Source organism: Mus caroli, chromosome 15, assembly GCF_900094665.2.
Source record: "Mus caroli chromosome 15, CAROLI_EIJ_v1.1, whole genome shotgun sequence".
Taxonomy (NCBI): domain Eukaryota; kingdom Metazoa; phylum Chordata; class Mammalia; order Rodentia; family Muridae; genus Mus; species Mus caroli.
The window spans coordinates 85,723,964-85,741,819 of NC_034584.1; the positions used below are offsets into that span (position 1 = coordinate 85,723,964).

At 39.3% G+C, this 17,856-nt stretch overlaps 1 protein-coding gene across 1 annotated transcript in view; it reads left to right on the top strand.

Moving 5' to 3' along the window:
• LOC110310088 (mucin-19-like) overlaps nucleotides 1–17,856 on the top strand; it is a 97,665-nt gene that overhangs the window by 27,011 nt on the left and 52,798 nt on the right. The window contains exons 2-16 of the mRNA XM_021182790.1: nucleotides 2,084–2,128; nucleotides 3,142–3,201; nucleotides 4,026–4,254; nucleotides 4,820–4,934; nucleotides 5,669–5,729; nucleotides 5,944–6,041; nucleotides 8,863–9,076; nucleotides 9,729–9,851; nucleotides 10,295–10,418; nucleotides 11,872–12,007; nucleotides 14,143–14,235; nucleotides 15,394–15,478; nucleotides 15,581–15,718; nucleotides 16,489–16,638; nucleotides 17,722–17,816. Of these exons, the coding sequence (XP_021038449.1) occupies nucleotides 2,084–2,128; nucleotides 3,142–3,201; nucleotides 4,026–4,254; nucleotides 4,820–4,934; nucleotides 5,669–5,729; nucleotides 5,944–6,041; nucleotides 8,863–9,076; nucleotides 9,729–9,851; nucleotides 10,295–10,418; nucleotides 11,872–12,007; nucleotides 14,143–14,235; nucleotides 15,394–15,478; nucleotides 15,581–15,718; nucleotides 16,489–16,638; nucleotides 17,722–17,816 (1,766 nt within the window). The remainder of the gene's footprint in view (nucleotides 1–2,083; nucleotides 2,129–3,141; nucleotides 3,202–4,025; nucleotides 4,255–4,819; nucleotides 4,935–5,668; nucleotides 5,730–5,943; nucleotides 6,042–8,862; nucleotides 9,077–9,728; nucleotides 9,852–10,294; nucleotides 10,419–11,871; nucleotides 12,008–14,142; nucleotides 14,236–15,393; nucleotides 15,479–15,580; nucleotides 15,719–16,488; nucleotides 16,639–17,721; nucleotides 17,817–17,856) is intronic.

Below are 17,856 nucleotides of genomic sequence, written 5' to 3' on the forward strand. Positions count from 1 at the left end.
CACAAGTCACGATCCTCCACTTGGCAGAAAATAAAAATACAGATATTACCAGAATAAGAGGGTTTTAATGTCCCACGAAATACCTTTAGAGTCTAAATTCTTGTCTGTTTTGGACATGGGAAAATCTTGGCGGCTCCGTTCCAAATATCACTGAGTGAGCTTTCAACGGTGGGAATCAGCATCTGAAACATAGAACACAGAGGCTGTCAAAGCAATCTGCTAAAGTGAAGTCGGAGAGAAGTCTGATGGAGTGCATGCGGTTCTCTGCTCAGAAAGCATAGGAAGGAAGGAAGGAAGGAAGGAAGGAAGGAAGGAAGGAAGGAAGGAAGGAAGGAAGGAAGGAAGGAAGGAAGGGAGATTAAATCAGAAAAATGCTGCCAAGGAGCTGTTGAGAGAGCGCACCACCAGAACACCCAGCATCCACTTGTCTGTTCCCCCAAGGACAGGATGCCAATGGCAGTAGGAGTCCTTTGCTGCCTTCTTAAGCGGCCTGGGAGTTGATTTCAGATCATCTGCAGAGACGCTGAGAGTCTTTTTTTTTTTAAAAAAAATGTCAAATATTTTTTTCTTCAGATGAGTTAATATGAAGTAGTTTTGGAGTTACAAAAGAAGTGTTTCGCCATTGACTCTAGCAGGAGTAGAATGATGAAAGGGGGAGAGATAAGCTTGGTTGGATTGGGGAGCATGGGTGGAGGGGGGAGGGGGAATTGAGCATAGGTGTAGGGGGAAGGGGAGGTGAGCATGGGTGGAGGGAGGGAGGGAGGGAAGGAGGAGGTGTGGAGAGCACACTTCTGAAAAGGACAGTGCACATACAAGAATTGGTTTGTCAAGGTAGTATTACCTTTAATTTTCTGCTGTGGGAAAATTATCAATTAGAGACTATTCTGACATTTACATGTTGAAATACAGGTGCTTTAATTTTTCTCAACAAGGTGACTTTTAGTAAATAGCGTTTTTCTTCTCTCTCTCTCTCTCTCTCACTTTGTGTGTGTGTGTGTCTTTAGAATACCAATGCCTTCTTTTGTTTTTGATGTTTTGTTTTTTTCTCTCAAAGTTTAGGCTTTTTTTTTTAAAAAATTATAAACAAAATAATCTGATTACAGTTTTCCCTCTCCTTACTCCTCTGAGTTCTTATTCCCCCTCCACCCTCAACCGCATCCACCCTCATTCCAAGTCTCTTCTTAGCAAGCAAACAACTGTTTAAGGAACAGTAATACAATAAAAGACAAACACAAACACACATCATAATAGGACATAATAGAACCAAAGAAGAAAAAGACCCAAAGAAAATATACGTGAAATGCATGTAGACATAGATACACACATTTGCACACACAGGAATCCCATAAAAACACGGACCCAGAAGCCATGATATATATGCAAAGAATCTGTGAGGTTAAATATAAATATATAAATAAATAAAGTACCCTGAGTTATCATTATGAGACAAAGAACCTCCTGGGAGGCAGCCATTGAGTTGACTTTTGACTTGCCCATCTGCTGCTGGGCATGGGGCCTGCTCCTAAGAGTGATTAGCTTGGTGGGTGAGACCCCCTTAGTGAAAACTAATTTTCATTTGCAAGTAGTTATCAATTAGAGATAGCTTCTGAGTTAGGGATGGGGGCATGTGTTTACTTCTTTTGGCCCTGGTCCCAGATGTCTTGACACAATAGTAAAGCCACCCTTTATACGATTAGTATCTTCCATTGGCCCACTTCCTATGGGCAAGAATCCTTTGTTCAACTGACATCTTGGATGGATACCTAGATATCCCGAAGATAAACCAGCTCTTAGTGGAAACAGGTTCTACTGAAAGTGAAGGCAGATATTTTCATCCCTCTGTGCACAATTCTCTGCTCTTTCCCTTAACAAATCCTAAAATGATGTATCTAGAATAAATTAGCTTTTTATATGACATGTAATTTATTTTTTTTCTCCAGTGGAGATTGAGTTGATAACTTGTAACTTTTTGTTTGCAGCCTCTCCTGGTCCAAGCAGTGGGATTGCTGAGTTTGTGTTTATGGTTTATCGATCAGATTTTTAAAATTATATTTCACTAAGTCCGATTCTGTGTTAAAAACAGGTGCAGCACGACGTCCCACTACGACTAGAACACCCAGTACTTCAGGTAAATTATTTTCAGGAGAATTATTTGTGGCTTCTGGTGTTGAAGGAAAAAAGACGCATGCACATGCAAATATCAATTTGAAAGTGTCTGTTGGTTACTAACTTACTGGGACAGGATGATACCACGGTACCCCGTTTACAACATTGAGCCTCTTGGGGCATCCTGAGTAAAAGATTTAGGGGAGCAATTAGATACTCAAAGAAAATGTCTAAGAGAAAAATAATGTCTTATGGGAACTTTAATATAAAAGCATAAAAGTAGTTCTCCTTTATCGTTTAAGGCACATCCATAAACTGTTCTAAAGAAGATAGGAGTATAGACTCTGCCCTTACAATCTGAGTAAAGTCAATCCCTGGTAAAGAGAGGGTTAAATGCTACATCGTAACCACATTCTGAAAAGTATTTAAAATGTTCCTGAAATTCCTACTTTTGATATTGGCATAATCCCGAGTTTTAAGCCTGACCTTGAGATTTCATATCAAATTAATTTATCTATCTCAAAAGATTGTTAGAAACACAAAAGTGGATTTGAAATTCAAGGTACCTGACATTCCCCATTCGATCTAGGAAAATTACATTGTCCATGTACATACATAAGTTCATTAACAGTATTAGATAATAGACTGGCAGACTAAACTCCACCTTGGGCTTGCTTGTTTTATAGCTTCTGATAATGACTTGCTTATATTTTATTTTTTTAACCAGTGTAGACAGCTCTATAATAGGTATGGCAAGTTAGTGATTGTGCGTGATCTCAATGAACTGTCCCTAATGTGTTTCAGAACACACAATGATTGATTGGGCCCCAGAAACAAAAGCGGATTCCAGAGAGAATCAAGTATAGGATTATCAAATCCTAGCTCTCAAGGGCCATAGTATACATTCAGGATCAGTAACTGCACTAGTGGGACACAACATTTAGCATCTCGCTTAAATAGTCCATATCCTTGGGAATACAATTTGCATCAATGTGTGTTTAAATTTAAATATTATTTCTATCTTGTGTTGAATAGAAAAAGCATCCCATGTTCCAGAAGCGACTCCCACATACTCAGAAGCAAATGAGGTTGCTGGTGAGTAATCATAACCCAGAGGCCCATGCACAGGGTTACACCTAGCCCAGTACCTTTAACACTTCAGAAGATAATGAAAACTTGAAACCAGTTAAACAAAACAAAACACAAAAACCCCTTCATCTGTTTGACCACTGCATGTTTGAATGACATCACAGTCACACTATTTGTTTCTAGTGCACATGAATATAGCACATGAAATACTCTATGTGCACATACATACACACGGATACTCAAAAATTGCAATCTAATTCTTAACACTCGCTTGACATGAACTGTAACCCCCTTCGCACAGGATAAAAATCTCTCTACCCAAAGCAAAATGAATGAGAAAGCTTCATCTTCTTCCCTTCCTACCTCAACTTAGACACAATATCCTTTTTCACTCAAGGTGAAATAGATGTTTTGATTAGCGTTGTGTTTTAGCCAGAAAGGATGCTTTCAGGCATCCCATTGGACCTGTGGCTGCTTTGCTTTCAGTTTTGTAGTGGTGAGAGAGAAAGAAAGAAAGAAAGAAAGAAAGAAAGAAAGAAAGAAAGAAAGAAAGAAAGAAAGAAAGAAAGAAAGNAGAAAGAAAGAAAGAAAGGAAGGAAGGAAGGAAGGAAGGAAGGAAGGAAGGAAGGAAGGAAGGAAGGAAGGAAGGAAAGAAGGAAGGGAAACAAAGAAAGAAACAAAGAAACAGACAAACAAAGAAACAAACAAGCAAAAAACCACTTAGTAACTGGGCAAGTTAAACCTTATTATGATGTTTCAGTATATAAATAGATGAAGCAGCTAGAAAGTATGTCAACAAGTGTGAATTTTCCTCTCTGACTGCTGTGTAGGTGAAGCGACTATGTGGGGCAAGGACAAGTACAAAGCTCTCAATGGCCGCATCTTCTCCTTCAACTCTGAGTGCACATTCACTTTCTGCCGCGATTGTGCTGAGCCTGGAGGAGACTTCAACATTGAGATCAAAAAGCATGAGAATGGTGATATTGAAGAAATCAAAGCTCTGATCGATGATGTTGGGATCTTGGTTGTGCATAATAGTATTTCTGTCAATGAAGAAAGGTAAATAATAGAATATATTGTCTATGACTTAAAGAATCGTTTGGAGTATGAGACAAAACCAGCCAGACTGAAAAGCCAAGTTAAGGAGGGAGTGGCTGACAGTCCAGTTTCAATGCCTGTCTGTGGCAAGCTAGAACACAACCAGTGACTGGTTCTGATGCACAACTATTCCGAGTGTCCAGTTTTAGTGTGTAACGTAGAATCCACGAAACAGGACATTGCTATTTTTGTAGACGTGTTGAAAACTAGAGACAAATTTGAAGCGTTACAAATTAGAAATCAAAGAGGCAGCTCTTTTTCAGAAGTAACTACTCAGATTTCAAAGAGACAAGCTCTTTGACTGCTTTCTGGGATAAGAGACTGAGGTGGCATTGATGATCTACTTGTAAACCTTTCAAATAGTTTGATGGTTGTTTTCTGACAACAGACTGACATTCTACTGTTTATTTCCCCAAAACACCAAGACTACATACATACGCTACTTATTTCCCAGCAGCCCTTGTCACGATCATACCATTTTTTTTCACTAGCACACACTGGACTTTTTTTTTTTAATACCTTTCAGGGTACAGGTACCATTCAGCAATAAGATGATTCATATTAAGAAGCAAGGCAACCACTATTCTCTCAAAACCCGCAGAAGAATCTTGTCTCTAAAGTGGGACAAGGACAAACTCTCAGTAAGTTGACCAGTGATTTTTCTCTCAACTTTATGGCATTTGGTCTTTGGGTTTTAATTATGAAAATAAACACATAGGGGAAGGATAAAGTGAGATTTGTTGAGTGATTTTTACAGGCTCACCGTGCTGAGCATTTTCATGTCTGATAGTCCAAGTGTCTCGATATGCAGCCCTTGTAGATGGCCTGGGATGGAGCCCAACATGCAGGAAAAGGAGAACTGAAGTGTTTTTATTTCCCGGTTGTGTGACTCAGTCGGTCTCTGCACCTGTGTCTGTTTCTTATGCCACCTTTTGGGTCATTTTCCTTTGTTTCTTTGTCCTATCTCAATATGTTAGTTATATATATATATATATATATATATATATATATATATATATATATATTATATCCCCTTAGAAGTTTGTTTTCTAATGAGAGACAGAGAGACTGTGACTCTAGATGTGAGGGGAGATCGGGAGGAAATGGGGGGAGTAGGAGAGGAACTAAATATATTATGAAAGAAAAAATTCCATTTTCAATAAAAGAGATAAAATCTACCCAAGGGCACAATTAACAGTGGAGTCAGACTTATTCCAAGTTCCAGTCAGAGTTTCTTTAAGAAAGGCACACATCCCCCAACTGACAGTGCACATAAGATTGCACAGGAGAAGACCCTGCCCTTGGGTTTGGTTAAAAATTGTCTTGAGATACTTTCACGATTTTATAAACATACCAATGTTCTTTGTCTTCAAAGCTCATTCTTTATAGCCACTATACAACCTGTGGTCTTTGCGGCAATTTCGACAGCGTTCCAGGTGAGATTTGACAGATTATTACTAAGAAAAATCACTTTCTAAATAAAACAATTAATTTTTTTCCACATTTAGATAAATTTACTGATAATTTGCACCCATTTATAGAATGAGAAAACGGTAAGAATCAATGTATACTGATCTTGCCAGGACTGTATGTCGCTCCCAAGTAAAGCACAGACAAATGAATCTTGTGAAATAATGCTCTGACTTGCAGGTGAGGATATTAATGAGCATATTGCCAGTAGTAAGATCTCCAATGACTGCCCCAGCCCTTTGAGCAGGAGCAATGAAGTCTGCGAGGATGGAGTCCAGGTAGGAAACCCGGGTTTGCCTTGCAGCAGTTTTACCACGACTCCCTCTGAATTATTAAAATAAAAATTAATGTGCATTTTTGAGGCATCTAACATGATGTTATGGGGGGGGGTTATATAGAGAGAACAAAAAGATCACAGCAGTGAAGAAAACTAACCTACCCATCCTAGCATAAAGGCGCTCACCTTTTTTTGTCGCTGTGGTAGGAAGAGCAGAAGTGTGCTTATTTAGCATGAGCGTCTGGCATGGCGTTAGCGTGGTCATTGCAGTGCACTTGCTTGTGAGCTCAAGCTCAGGATCCGTTACTCCTACGTGCATCTGTGTGATAACTTCTACACCTATGTGATAACTTCTGTATCTATGTGATAACTTCTGCCATGCGTCTATTTCTTCGCCCCCCACCCACCCCGCACCCAACCCCTAACCACCACACCGCCTTTCCACACTACATTTGATCGCCTTTAAAGAACCTTCCTATAAACAAGATTATATAGTTTAAGAAATATTTCACATAGCATAACATCCTCCAGGCTCATATATTTTATAACAGCCTTTGAGATCTTGTTCTCTTATTTGAGAGCTGAATAATGTTCTGCTGCGTAAAGCATTTGTGTGTGTGTGAGTGTGTGTGTGTGTGGTGTGTGTGTGTGTGTATGTGTGTGCGTCCATTTCTCTTACTATAGCTGTGAAGGCTATTTTCATAACTTGACTTTTGAGAATGGAGCTGTATAAATGTGGTAGATAGATAGATGTTTGACGAATGATCACACTGGGTCAGGGCCCTGTCTTTGTGTTTCTGAAACTTCTATGCTATCTTTGGCCATGGCTATAAAATAGTTTCTTCTTTTTATCTGAGCTCTTATTTATTTATTTATTTATTTATTTATTTATTTATCATTTTCTGATTTTTTTTTTGGTTGATAGTCACTCTGATGGGTTTGATTTATATTTATCTAAGGATTAATGAGATTTCTCAGACCCATGAGGACATTCTTGTTTCCCTAATTATGTTGTTTTTGCACCTTTGAGTTACATGAGCTCTTTGTTTTGTTTTGTTTCTTCAAGACAAGGTTTCTCTGTATCGCCCTGGCTCTCCTGGAATTCACTTTGTAGACCAGGCTGGCCTCGAACTCAGAAATCCGCCTGCCTCTGCCTCCCGAGTGCTGGGATCAAAGGTGTGCACCACCACGCCCGGCTATGAGCTCTTAATAAACTTTGTAATCAGTTCTTTGTCAGTTCACATCTTGAAAATATTTTCCTATTCTCTGGGTTCCCATTTAAATTATTGTTTCAAAACATACATTGTTTCTTTTGCTGCACACACACACACAAATCAATGTGGTGAATGTGTTAATCGTTGCCTTGGTGGCCTGAGTTTTCAGCGTGGCATCCAAACTGTCACTCCAAGCCAGTGGCTGGCAGAGTTTTCTTTTTTTGATCTTAGGTTTTTTATAATTCCAGGTGTCACAGTTATACTTTTCATACACTTCGACTTGATTTCTGTTTCTGGTGTGAGATCAGGATTCAATCTCTTTTTTCTGTGTGTTAATCCTGTTTTCCAAGGACATCTGTTCAAAGGCCCATACTCTTCCAATACGTTGTCTTGGTGTCTTGGTGCTTTGTCAAAAATCAGTTAGCCAAATGATTTAGATTTACCCTGGGACTACACTTCTGACCTGCTGACCTAGGAACTATGTTAGTGCCACAGTGAGGGAGCCCGTGGTTTTTGTTTGAATGCTCCCATCTCTGTCTGGGTCCTCCTACCCCAACATTGAAATTCTGCCATGGCTTTCTCCCAGTGTTGTTGGGCTCTGTCTTTCCACGGCAATTCAGCTGTGAATGCTAAGGTAAGACTCCCCTCAAGCATCACAGCGTACATTCTGCTTCAGTGCTAACAACACTCATTTTCTCAGCATGACAGCTTAGATTTCCTGTAAGACATGTTTCCTGAGTACAGTCTCCGTTCACGAAGAACATTTCCTCCAGAGCTGTGAATGCATGGTTCCCTAACATCTGACCAGAATGTGCTGTTTGAAATGTCCCTGACCTTCATATGACCTTCATCAAAAGTTACAGAGCATAACAATTCTGTCTACATGCTTAAAACAGCCACTGAGAAATAGAAGAGAATCTATAAAAAAAAGAATCTCATTTTCTTATTTTTACCTTATTTTGGGTGGAGGGGTGTTCTCTGTCCTCGTGGGCTGAAATTAATACAAGATACACAGCGATGAAACAAGATTTTTGCATTTTTTTCTAAAAACAGTTTTTATAGCAAAAACACCATGTGGTAGTAGAAATATGTTGAAATTTAAGCATTTTGTGGCATAAAAAATAAATGTTTTTTATTTTGTCTACTGACAGAAAACAAATGAACAAATCCATCATTTGTAGAGCAAACACATATGCTTTCCACTACAAAGCACACTGTATTTTATGGTCACCTGTTCCCCTGTCTACTCATGAAATGTAAGCAGATCAACAGTTAGGGGCCAGCATCACTTTTGTAGTGTGGGTTTTCACCTGTTACCTTGCCTTGGTAAGCACTGGAAAACTCTTCTTGCTCCTCCCATTTTCTCCCCATCTAAGAATCACTGCAGTATAGGAGACAGATGGATACTGGTAGGTGGGACAATATTTGAGACCATCACAGTAGTCTCTATACTACCTACATTTAAGGTTTCGGTTAGAATTTGATGGCTCCACTCCACAAGAGTTATGGAATGTGATGTTACAACAAACCAAAGTATCTATCTTTCCTTCAGCATTGTTCTACTGCTCTTTCCTGTTATGTTTTAATGAAATGTGCTTTGTTTTGCAGTACTGTGACAAAATTATTGAAACGTACTTTGAGAAATGTTCGAAGGTTTCTCCTTTATCCCGTGAGTACAAAAACGTGTGTGCTGATGAGTACTGTCGAAAAGGAGGAGGCAAGCAGACTACGTGTGACACCTACTCGGAACTGGCCCGCCTGTGTGCCTATGATGGTCCTGGTGACTATGAACACTGGCGAGATGACTCTGCTGTGGCCTGTGGTAGGTGCTTCTCTTCTTAACAATTGTAGGTTATGAACAGATGCCTTCTTAAAGAAGTTCAGGTATATCTCTTAGTTCAGGTATATCTCAGAGGGACTATCTTAAATGAGTCTAAGGCACAGAAATGGAATAACCAATAAGGAAGTCTTATCTCTATGGTGTTTAAGAAGAGAGTGAAGGTCATTTTGTGATATGACTTGACTTGTTGCAGACTTTTGTGTTAAGGTCTTAATTAGTAAAGTCATCAGGAAACTGGGAGGGGAGAAATGTAAACTCTATAAACATAACTGAATTATCTTTAGTAGTGTCCTCTTAAAAAATTAGCAGATTATAAGTAAGAGCTTTATACAAATATAAATACAATTTATACTTCGATGCTTGAGTTAGTCTTTATTCAACTGGAAGCCAAATTTAACACGAGATGATACTAAATCATGTTATCTATATCACCTCTAAATTTGAAACTACTGTGTGAAATAATGCCTGGGAAACCGCCATCATTTAGTTCTCCAGAGTAGCCAGAACGATTTATTTGTATCTTGAAAAGCAGAGTCAAAGAAACTCATTTGAAAGGACTGCTGAAAAACTGTCTTTTTACTGTTTGCTTTCCCACGAGCTTTTCACAAGTGTGCATGTTTTTGTATACCTTCAGCAAAGGAACAATGTCCAGGCAAGCACATCTACAAAGAATGTGGACCTTCAAATCCTCCAACGTGCTCCAATGTGGCTCCCTTTCAAGACAGTGAATGTGTGAGTGGCTGCACCTGTCCAGAAGGTAATTTTTACTTATGAAAGTGTTCATGCCACTACAATAACCTACAATAGCATTGGACAGAGTACAGAAAACCATAGCTCCAAAAGGCTATTGCAACAGGTGAATTATCCTTGCTAGTCCTCCTACAACCCATGGAGGAATGTCAGACGTGCACCAAGCTAATTAATGTGCTTTTTAAAAAAATATCTGAATACTGAGTGTTCCCATAACCCACAGACTACACAGAGCCTAATAGGTCCTGTCTCTATGGGGCAATAACTCATGCTCAGAAGATTTTCACCTACTGCTGTCAGTCAACATGAAAACTGACCATTTACACAAGATATTGCAACTTCAGGGCACACTTACACTCGCTTTAGAACTAGTTCACGAGTGGCTACAGTTGTGAAAGACTTCACTGATGCTCATATAATTTTGAGACTACATCTATATGTGTATTCTAGGTTACCTATTGGATGACATTGGAGAGAAAGGAAAGTGTGTATTAAAGGAAAAATGTCCCTGTGAATCTAATGGAAAAGTGTACAAGCCAGGAAAAGTCCGCGAAGGCCCCTGTGGCTCTCGGTGGTATGTGTGTTTGTTTTTAATCTATATTTAATGGATGTTAAGATAAAAAAAACAAAACAGGGTTTTCATTCATGCTTAAAGTTCTTAAAATTTTAATTTAGCAAAAAATGATGCTTCTTAGAATCATAACAGAGCAAACGAACCATTGAAACAATCCGTTTGTCAGTGTTTTTATGTTCCTGGCATATTACACTTACAGATTCTGGGCCATGAGTCAGTTACCCAGGAATTCTTGGAAATCTTAAAATTGTCCTGACTTCGAACATACTTCTACTAACAGTCACACTCTAGTATTTAGATAACTAAACTTCTGTTTGAAGCACAAAAACACTAAGATTAGCAGTGTCTACAAAGAATGACAGGAATATCCAAACACTTAAAAGCATAAGTCAAAGTGAAGGTCTCCACCAAGGTAACATCCCGTCAAGGAACAACATGTGGACATTGCTTTTTGAAGGATTACTGTGTCCTGAGAATCTATGAGTCCTTGAGAGATCACATAAGGGACCAACACAAAGTAGAGTTATGAATTCATTAATAAGTATTTTACTTTCTATTGTCTTTCTTGTTCTCCTTAATGTTATACTTTAACCACATTACATTTGTTTACAAATATCTTCTATCTATCTATCATCTATCTATCTATCTATCTATCTATCTATCTATCTATCTATCATCTATCTATCTATCATGTATGTATGTATGTATGTATGTATGTATCTATCTATCTATCTATCTATCTATCTATCTATCTATCTATCTATCATTATCTATCTCCACTATAGGCTGAGATCTGAACATGATGGTGAACATTGGGTATTTTTCTTTCTGAGATTTGGTAACCTCACTCAATATTACAATACATTCTAAGTCCCTGCATTTTCTTGCAAATTTTGTGAGTATAGTTTTCTTTAGAGCTGAATGGTATTCCATAGATGTACCAGATTGTTATTATTGGTCCATCTACTGATGGACAAGTAAGTTTGTTCTGCTTCCTTAGATAGTGAATAGCGCTACAATGAACATGGAGCAACAAATATCTCTACTGTAGGGAATGGAATTCTCTGGGTCCTTGTCAAAGAGTGTGATACATTTATCATATGGTAATTATATCTTCATAAGGCTCACTGTCACTGCCTCTGTAGGACATTGCAAAGTGTAAGTTCATAGTGTAATTTGTACCCGTTGCCTTCATGCTAATAGATAAACCTCTGAGATCTATGTATGTTTGATTCATGAAGTTATTATCTTTAGTTTAAAAAAAAAAGAACCTGAAATAATTTAAATGATCACAATACCAGAATCTATCAGACACCTCACCAGAGCTGTTGCTGGCTTGGGAATGATGTGATGGGATTTACCTACATGTTGGCTTCAGCTGTGATGTTCTAATGCTATGGTGTTTGTTCAGCATACAGAGGAGTCACCTTTGACCCACCTTTATATTTAACAGCACATGCCAAGATGCTAAGTGGTCTTGCACTGAAGCTCGATGTCCTGGGAGATGTAAAGTAGAAGGGAGCTCCTTTACCACTTTTGATGACAATAAATTTAGCCATCCTGGAGACTGCCACTTCTTGGCTGTTCATGTAAGTATTTGCTTACAACGTCTGTGAAAACTGATCAAATTTCTCAGCCAATTTAAAATACAAATCATGTTATGCATGTTTGGTAATTAGAGCATATCTATTTCCTGCTTCTCCCTCCTAGATCCCTACCCTGCAAACCAACTTCATTCTTTCCTCCTTCTCCCCTTTCTCCTTCTTCTCTTCCTTATAACTGACTGAGTCCAATTATCTGTCATTATGCATATGGGTGTGGGGTTATTCACTAAAGCATGAACAACCTTCTGGGGACTACAGCCATAAGAAAAACCGACTCCTCCTTTATCAGCAGCTGTGGGCTTTCGATAGCTTTTCAGATTGGAGTGGGACCTTGTGAGCTCCTCCCTTATCTAAATTGGAATGTTGACAGCATGATGTGGCATGAGTCTTTTGTAGACAGCCATCGCTGCTATGCGTTCATTAATGAAATGGCTCGGTCATGCCAATCCAGAAGACATTGATTTGCATCAGTCCTCACAACTTCTGGGTTTTACGGTTTTTCTTCCCCATCTTCAGTGATGCTCCTGGAGCATTTGGGGGAAGGATTCTGACATGACTATTTCATTTAAGGATAACGATTCCGTCGTTACTTTTTGTACTTGGACTAGTTCAAATATCGGCCTTAACTACTATCTAGTGCCAAAATGGGCTTCTTCGATGAGAGTTGAAAATTGGTCTGACAAGGGAGTTTGATACTGGGTTTAATTATAATAGCAGTAGGTTGTCCCCAAGTGTGTATAATCTCGCCAGCACAGATTCTTATTCATAGTTAGAATACCAGGCATGAGTTCTCTCCTGTGGAGCAAGCCTTAAATCTAATTAGAAAGATGTTAGTTGATTCCCAAACATTCATGCCGTTATTACACCCATAGGCATGTCTTGTCTGGATTATTGTAGCACATAGGGTTCATAGCTGTATACAACTCTTGGTGATTCTACTTGTCCAACAGCTTGTGTATTTCCTTCTGACACTGGAAAAGCTAGCTGGCAGGGAGGAAGTAGCTCTTCTATTGAGTTACCGTGTGAAGCAATAAGAAGCAGACAGCCTTCAAATGATCAGTTATGTGTCTCAGTGTCTTCTTTTGATCCCAAATTGATATATCATCTATTAATATTATATCACAGACACCCTGAAAATTTTTTGCTAAAATAAAATTCAACAAGTCAAATGTTAATGGTATAACCTTCTAACTGCCTAGGAAAGGCATCTCACTCTTCTGCATGTCTGTATATGTTCAAAAGTGGGTCCCACAATCTGCTCTTTTATGTAGTAGAGCATCGTCTTCTTTCTTCATTATCCCCTGAAATTTATTTTTAGCTCTTATTATACAACAGAGCCCCATTGTATGATAACTGCCGAATTTTTGCTTAGACTCTTCTTGATACTAAAATTGGAAGTAATCGGAATTTCAATAAAAGGGCAGTTCTATATCATAGCTCCTGTCTTCAGAGGGCAAGAGAAAAATGAACTTGCAAATGGCAAAGTGAGAGGTGGATTAATATGGGTAGTTCCCAAAATGTACTTTCTACAAGTGAAGATCTGCTATCCACAGTGAAGATTCCTGTGTACCAAACATATTCTCTTGTCTTTCTCATTGTGCTCCTCTCTCTTACTCTGAGGACTAGGAATAGAGGAAGAGAATGAGAAGCCTGTTAAATAATTTAAAATGCATGCTGCTTCCAGATCAGTGGTTCAGAGGCCTGAATGTTAGAGCTATGAGTCTGATGACATTTCATGTCAAAATGTCAAGCTTCCCAAGTTCAAAACCTCTTGCCCTTGCATGTATACAGATACTGCCGCATACCTAGGGATTCTAAAGCCATTTCAAGTCTAATTCCTTATCCTCTCCACAGAGCACCCCACTTATGTTGGGTGTGAGGGTGAAGATAAAAGAAAAAAAAACATTGCAGTAAAATGTCCATCAGTTGTACAAAGCATAAATTCCATATGATACCCAGACCATTTATAAAGTGCTTGTCTGCTCCTGTGGGTATACTGGATGAAGCTTCTAGATTCTAGGCAGATTGTATAGATAAACTGTGCAGATTTATTTCATTGTGAATAAATAACATAGTAACATATGAGAAAATTCTTAAACAAAAAATAATTGTTTTTGCAGAATGATGAAATTTCTATTAGCGTGGAGATCCACCCATGCGGGAATGGTCAGACAGGATCGTGTTTAACTAGTGTTATGGTTCTCCAGAATTCTGTAAGTATTTGACCTTCCAAAGGTTTAGCCAGAGTAAAATCAGATCAACGATTTCACAAGCTAAAATCTGGAGAGGGCTGAGGAGTTGGTTCCGTGAATAGAAGAACTTGATACAAATGTGTGGGGATATGAAGCTCATAGTCAAGGACCATGGAATAGCTGGGAATGACTAAATATGCTCATAACCTCAGGCCTCTAGGCTTGAGGCTTGCTGGCCATCTAGCCTAGCAAAACTCAGTAAAATCCAGATTCAGCAAGAGACCCTGTCTCACTGGGATAAGCTGAGGAGTGACTGAGCAGGAATCCCAATGCCATGCTCTGGCTCCTGTAGGAGAGTGCATAAGCACCTGTAATCCCCATATTCACACACATGAAAATTTCAAAAAAAAATTAAAAAGAAGAAAACATAGTTTGGGGACGGGGTGATGGCCAGCTTATACTTGTTTGGGGCTTCATCCCTAGCACTAACATGAGGAAGAAGGATATTCAGCCTGGATGCATTGTCTATAACTGCAGGACAGGGGAGGGGGAGAGAGTAGAGTCTAGCAGGCTTACTGATGTTCACAATTTGGCAAGCTCCAGATTCAGTAGAGACCATGTCTCAAAAGAACAAGGTATGTGGCAATTTAGGAAGACACCTAGTACAGGTCTGTGACTACACACCACACATGCACGCACACACGCATGCATGCATGCACACATGCACACGCGCACACACACACGGACACACGCATGGACACACATACAAAGAGAGTCAGAATTTTGAAGAGTAATGACTTTGCTGTGTAATTAAATGTATGAATGAGATTCCAGAAAAACAATTACATTTCTAGAAGAGTTGGAAAGAGCCAAGGTTCTGAAACATATCCATAATGAGCTCTAATACATAGTTGTGTGGGAATGGCCAGCCAACCATGTGTGTTCATTAGAGCGTCACTGGGCTTTTAAAGCATGTACCCCAGCCTGGTTTCTGGTATTTACCAACTTCTTTTTTGTCTATAAATCGGAGATGAGGGATCATTTCCAGGGTTTGTATGAGAAGCATGAAGCATAGTGTGAGAAAAATTTTTATTGATATTCATAAACAAGTCCTTTAGAATTCAACATGTTTTAGCGGCATAAAAGTATCCTGGGCTCATGGAGTATTTTGAATTTCAGTCTTCTTCAAGTAACAGATATGTGTTCAACCGTGATGGGACAGTCACAAAGGATGGAGTTATAATTAAAGGTTATTACTATTCAGGTAAGTTTAACAATAGTATTTAAACATGTGTATGAGATATTTATTCACTCAGTTTCCAAAACCGACATGCTAATTTTTATGGTACGATTTTTTTTTCTATAGATGATGTGCAGATCTTCAATTCATCCTCTTCGTACATGCAAGCAGAGATACTTTCACACATAAAACTGCAATTACAAATGGCCCCTAGGATGCAGTTGTATGTGTCCTTGGCTCCTAACACATCCACGGACACTGTAGGTAAGTCCGCCAGAGACTTCTCGGTGAAAGGATCCAACAGCATTCATTTCATGTGGCAAGGTACTATAATAAACATACTTTCTTACATTCTAAGAGATTGGAACTTTTGCTGGATCTCTCAGCCAAAGTTAATAATATGCCTCGAGGTCACTTAAGACAGGTCTGCTATCCTCCTGTGTCCTCAGCCTGCTTATGAAACTTGTCTTTAAGAGAACAGTGTAACAACCAACCTCCATTCATCACAGAGTCAATACCAAAAATGGTCAACCATTGATGTATTTACATTTTTTTTATTTTAAAAATTAAGACTTTTACTTAGTGGGTAGGGAAATGTCTCCTTGGTTTAGGACACTTGTGGCTCTTGTAGAGGACCCAGGTTCAATTTCCAGCACCCACCTTGTACCTCACAAGAGACAGTAACTCTACTTCCAGAGGATTGGCTGCTTTCTCTCCTGCATCCATAAATACAGAGCATGCACATTCAGGCAATACACTTATGCACATAAAATAAATCTAAACATATATAAAGACTTTTATTTAGTGGAAACATTGAAAGATATTTTTATATATCCTTTTATGGCTCTGTGTTCTGGGATTTCTGTGAAAGACCAATGAATGAAGTCCACCATTTCATAACATTTTCTTAATGTTTGCCAACATTGACCAAACATATTTGAAATATTTCTACCAGCATTTTCAATAGTGTAGCCAAAAGGCTGAGTATATGGAAACACTAACCTTAGTTCTTCTGCACCATTGACATCATGCAGGTCTTTGTGGTTCCTTCAACAATAAGGCAGAAGATGATTTCATGTCAAGTCAGAACATTTTGGAGAGCACGGCTCAGGCATTTGCTAACTCCTGGGAGATGATGCCTTGCTCTGAGGGAAGCCCCTCTTCCTGTGTCAGCATTGAAACAGGTGAGAGCCATTGAGCGTCAAACTGTACTGTTAAAAGTTGGTGCTCCCAGCACTCGGGAGGCAGAGGCAGGTGGATTTCTGAGTTCGAGGCCAGCCTGGTCTACAGAGTGAGTTCCAGGATCAGCCAGGGCTATACAGAGAAACCCTGTCTCGAAAAACCAAAAAAAAAAAAAAAGTTGGTGCTGGTACTTGCAGACTTGTGCTGATAATCGTAAGAACACAGCCTTGTCTCTAGCTAGTATTTGTTATACTGACCCAGTTTTAGAAGAAATAGACTTCACTTATTTTCATTTTTATATGGAAATCAGTGTTTAGGAGAAATGTTAGCTGGATTGGTAGAAGATGACAGCTGGAGTGAAGATTTTACCTTTGACTGGGCTCTATGTCCACCGTTGTATTAAACTTTTTTTTTTAATTTATTTTTTTTAGTTAGGTATTTTCTTCATTTACACTTCAAATGCTATCCCAAAAGTCCCCCAGACCCTCCACCCCCCGACTCCTCTACCCACCCACTCCCACTTCTTGGCCCTGGCATTCCCCCATACTGAGGCATATAAAGTTTGCAAGACCAAGGGGCCTCTCTTCCCACTGATGGCCAACTAGGCCATCTGCTGCTACAGATGCAGCTAGAGACACGAGGTCTGGGGGTACTGCTTAGTTCATATTGTTGTTCCACCTATAGAGTTGCAGACCCCTTTAGCTCCTTGGTTACTTTCTCTAGCTCCTCCATTGGGGGCTCTGTGTTCCATCCAATAGCTGACTGTGAGCATCCACTTCTCTGTTTGCCAGGCCCTGGCATAGCCTCACAAGAGACAGCTATATCAGGGTCCTTTCAGCAAAATCTTGCTGGTGTATGCAATGGTGTTAGCATTTGCAGGCTGATTATGGGATGGATCCCCGGGTATGGCAGTCTCTAGATCCATCCTTTCATAAACTTAATGACACTGAATTTGATCCATCACAGCAAACTACTGTGCGAGGAAAAACTCTGCATGAAGGCAGAAGTGTGTGAAGTTCACAGCTTTCCTTTAAGTTCAAGAAATTTAGATGTTGCTAAGACTAACTCTGTCTATTTTCTTCCAGAGAAGTTTGCTGAAAGTAATTGTGAGATTCTTCTCAGTTCAAGTGGGCCTTTTGCTGCCTGTCATCAGACTGTGAACCCCAAATTCTATCATGAGGTATGTGATGGTCTAGCAATTACAGCCTTTATGAAGAAAA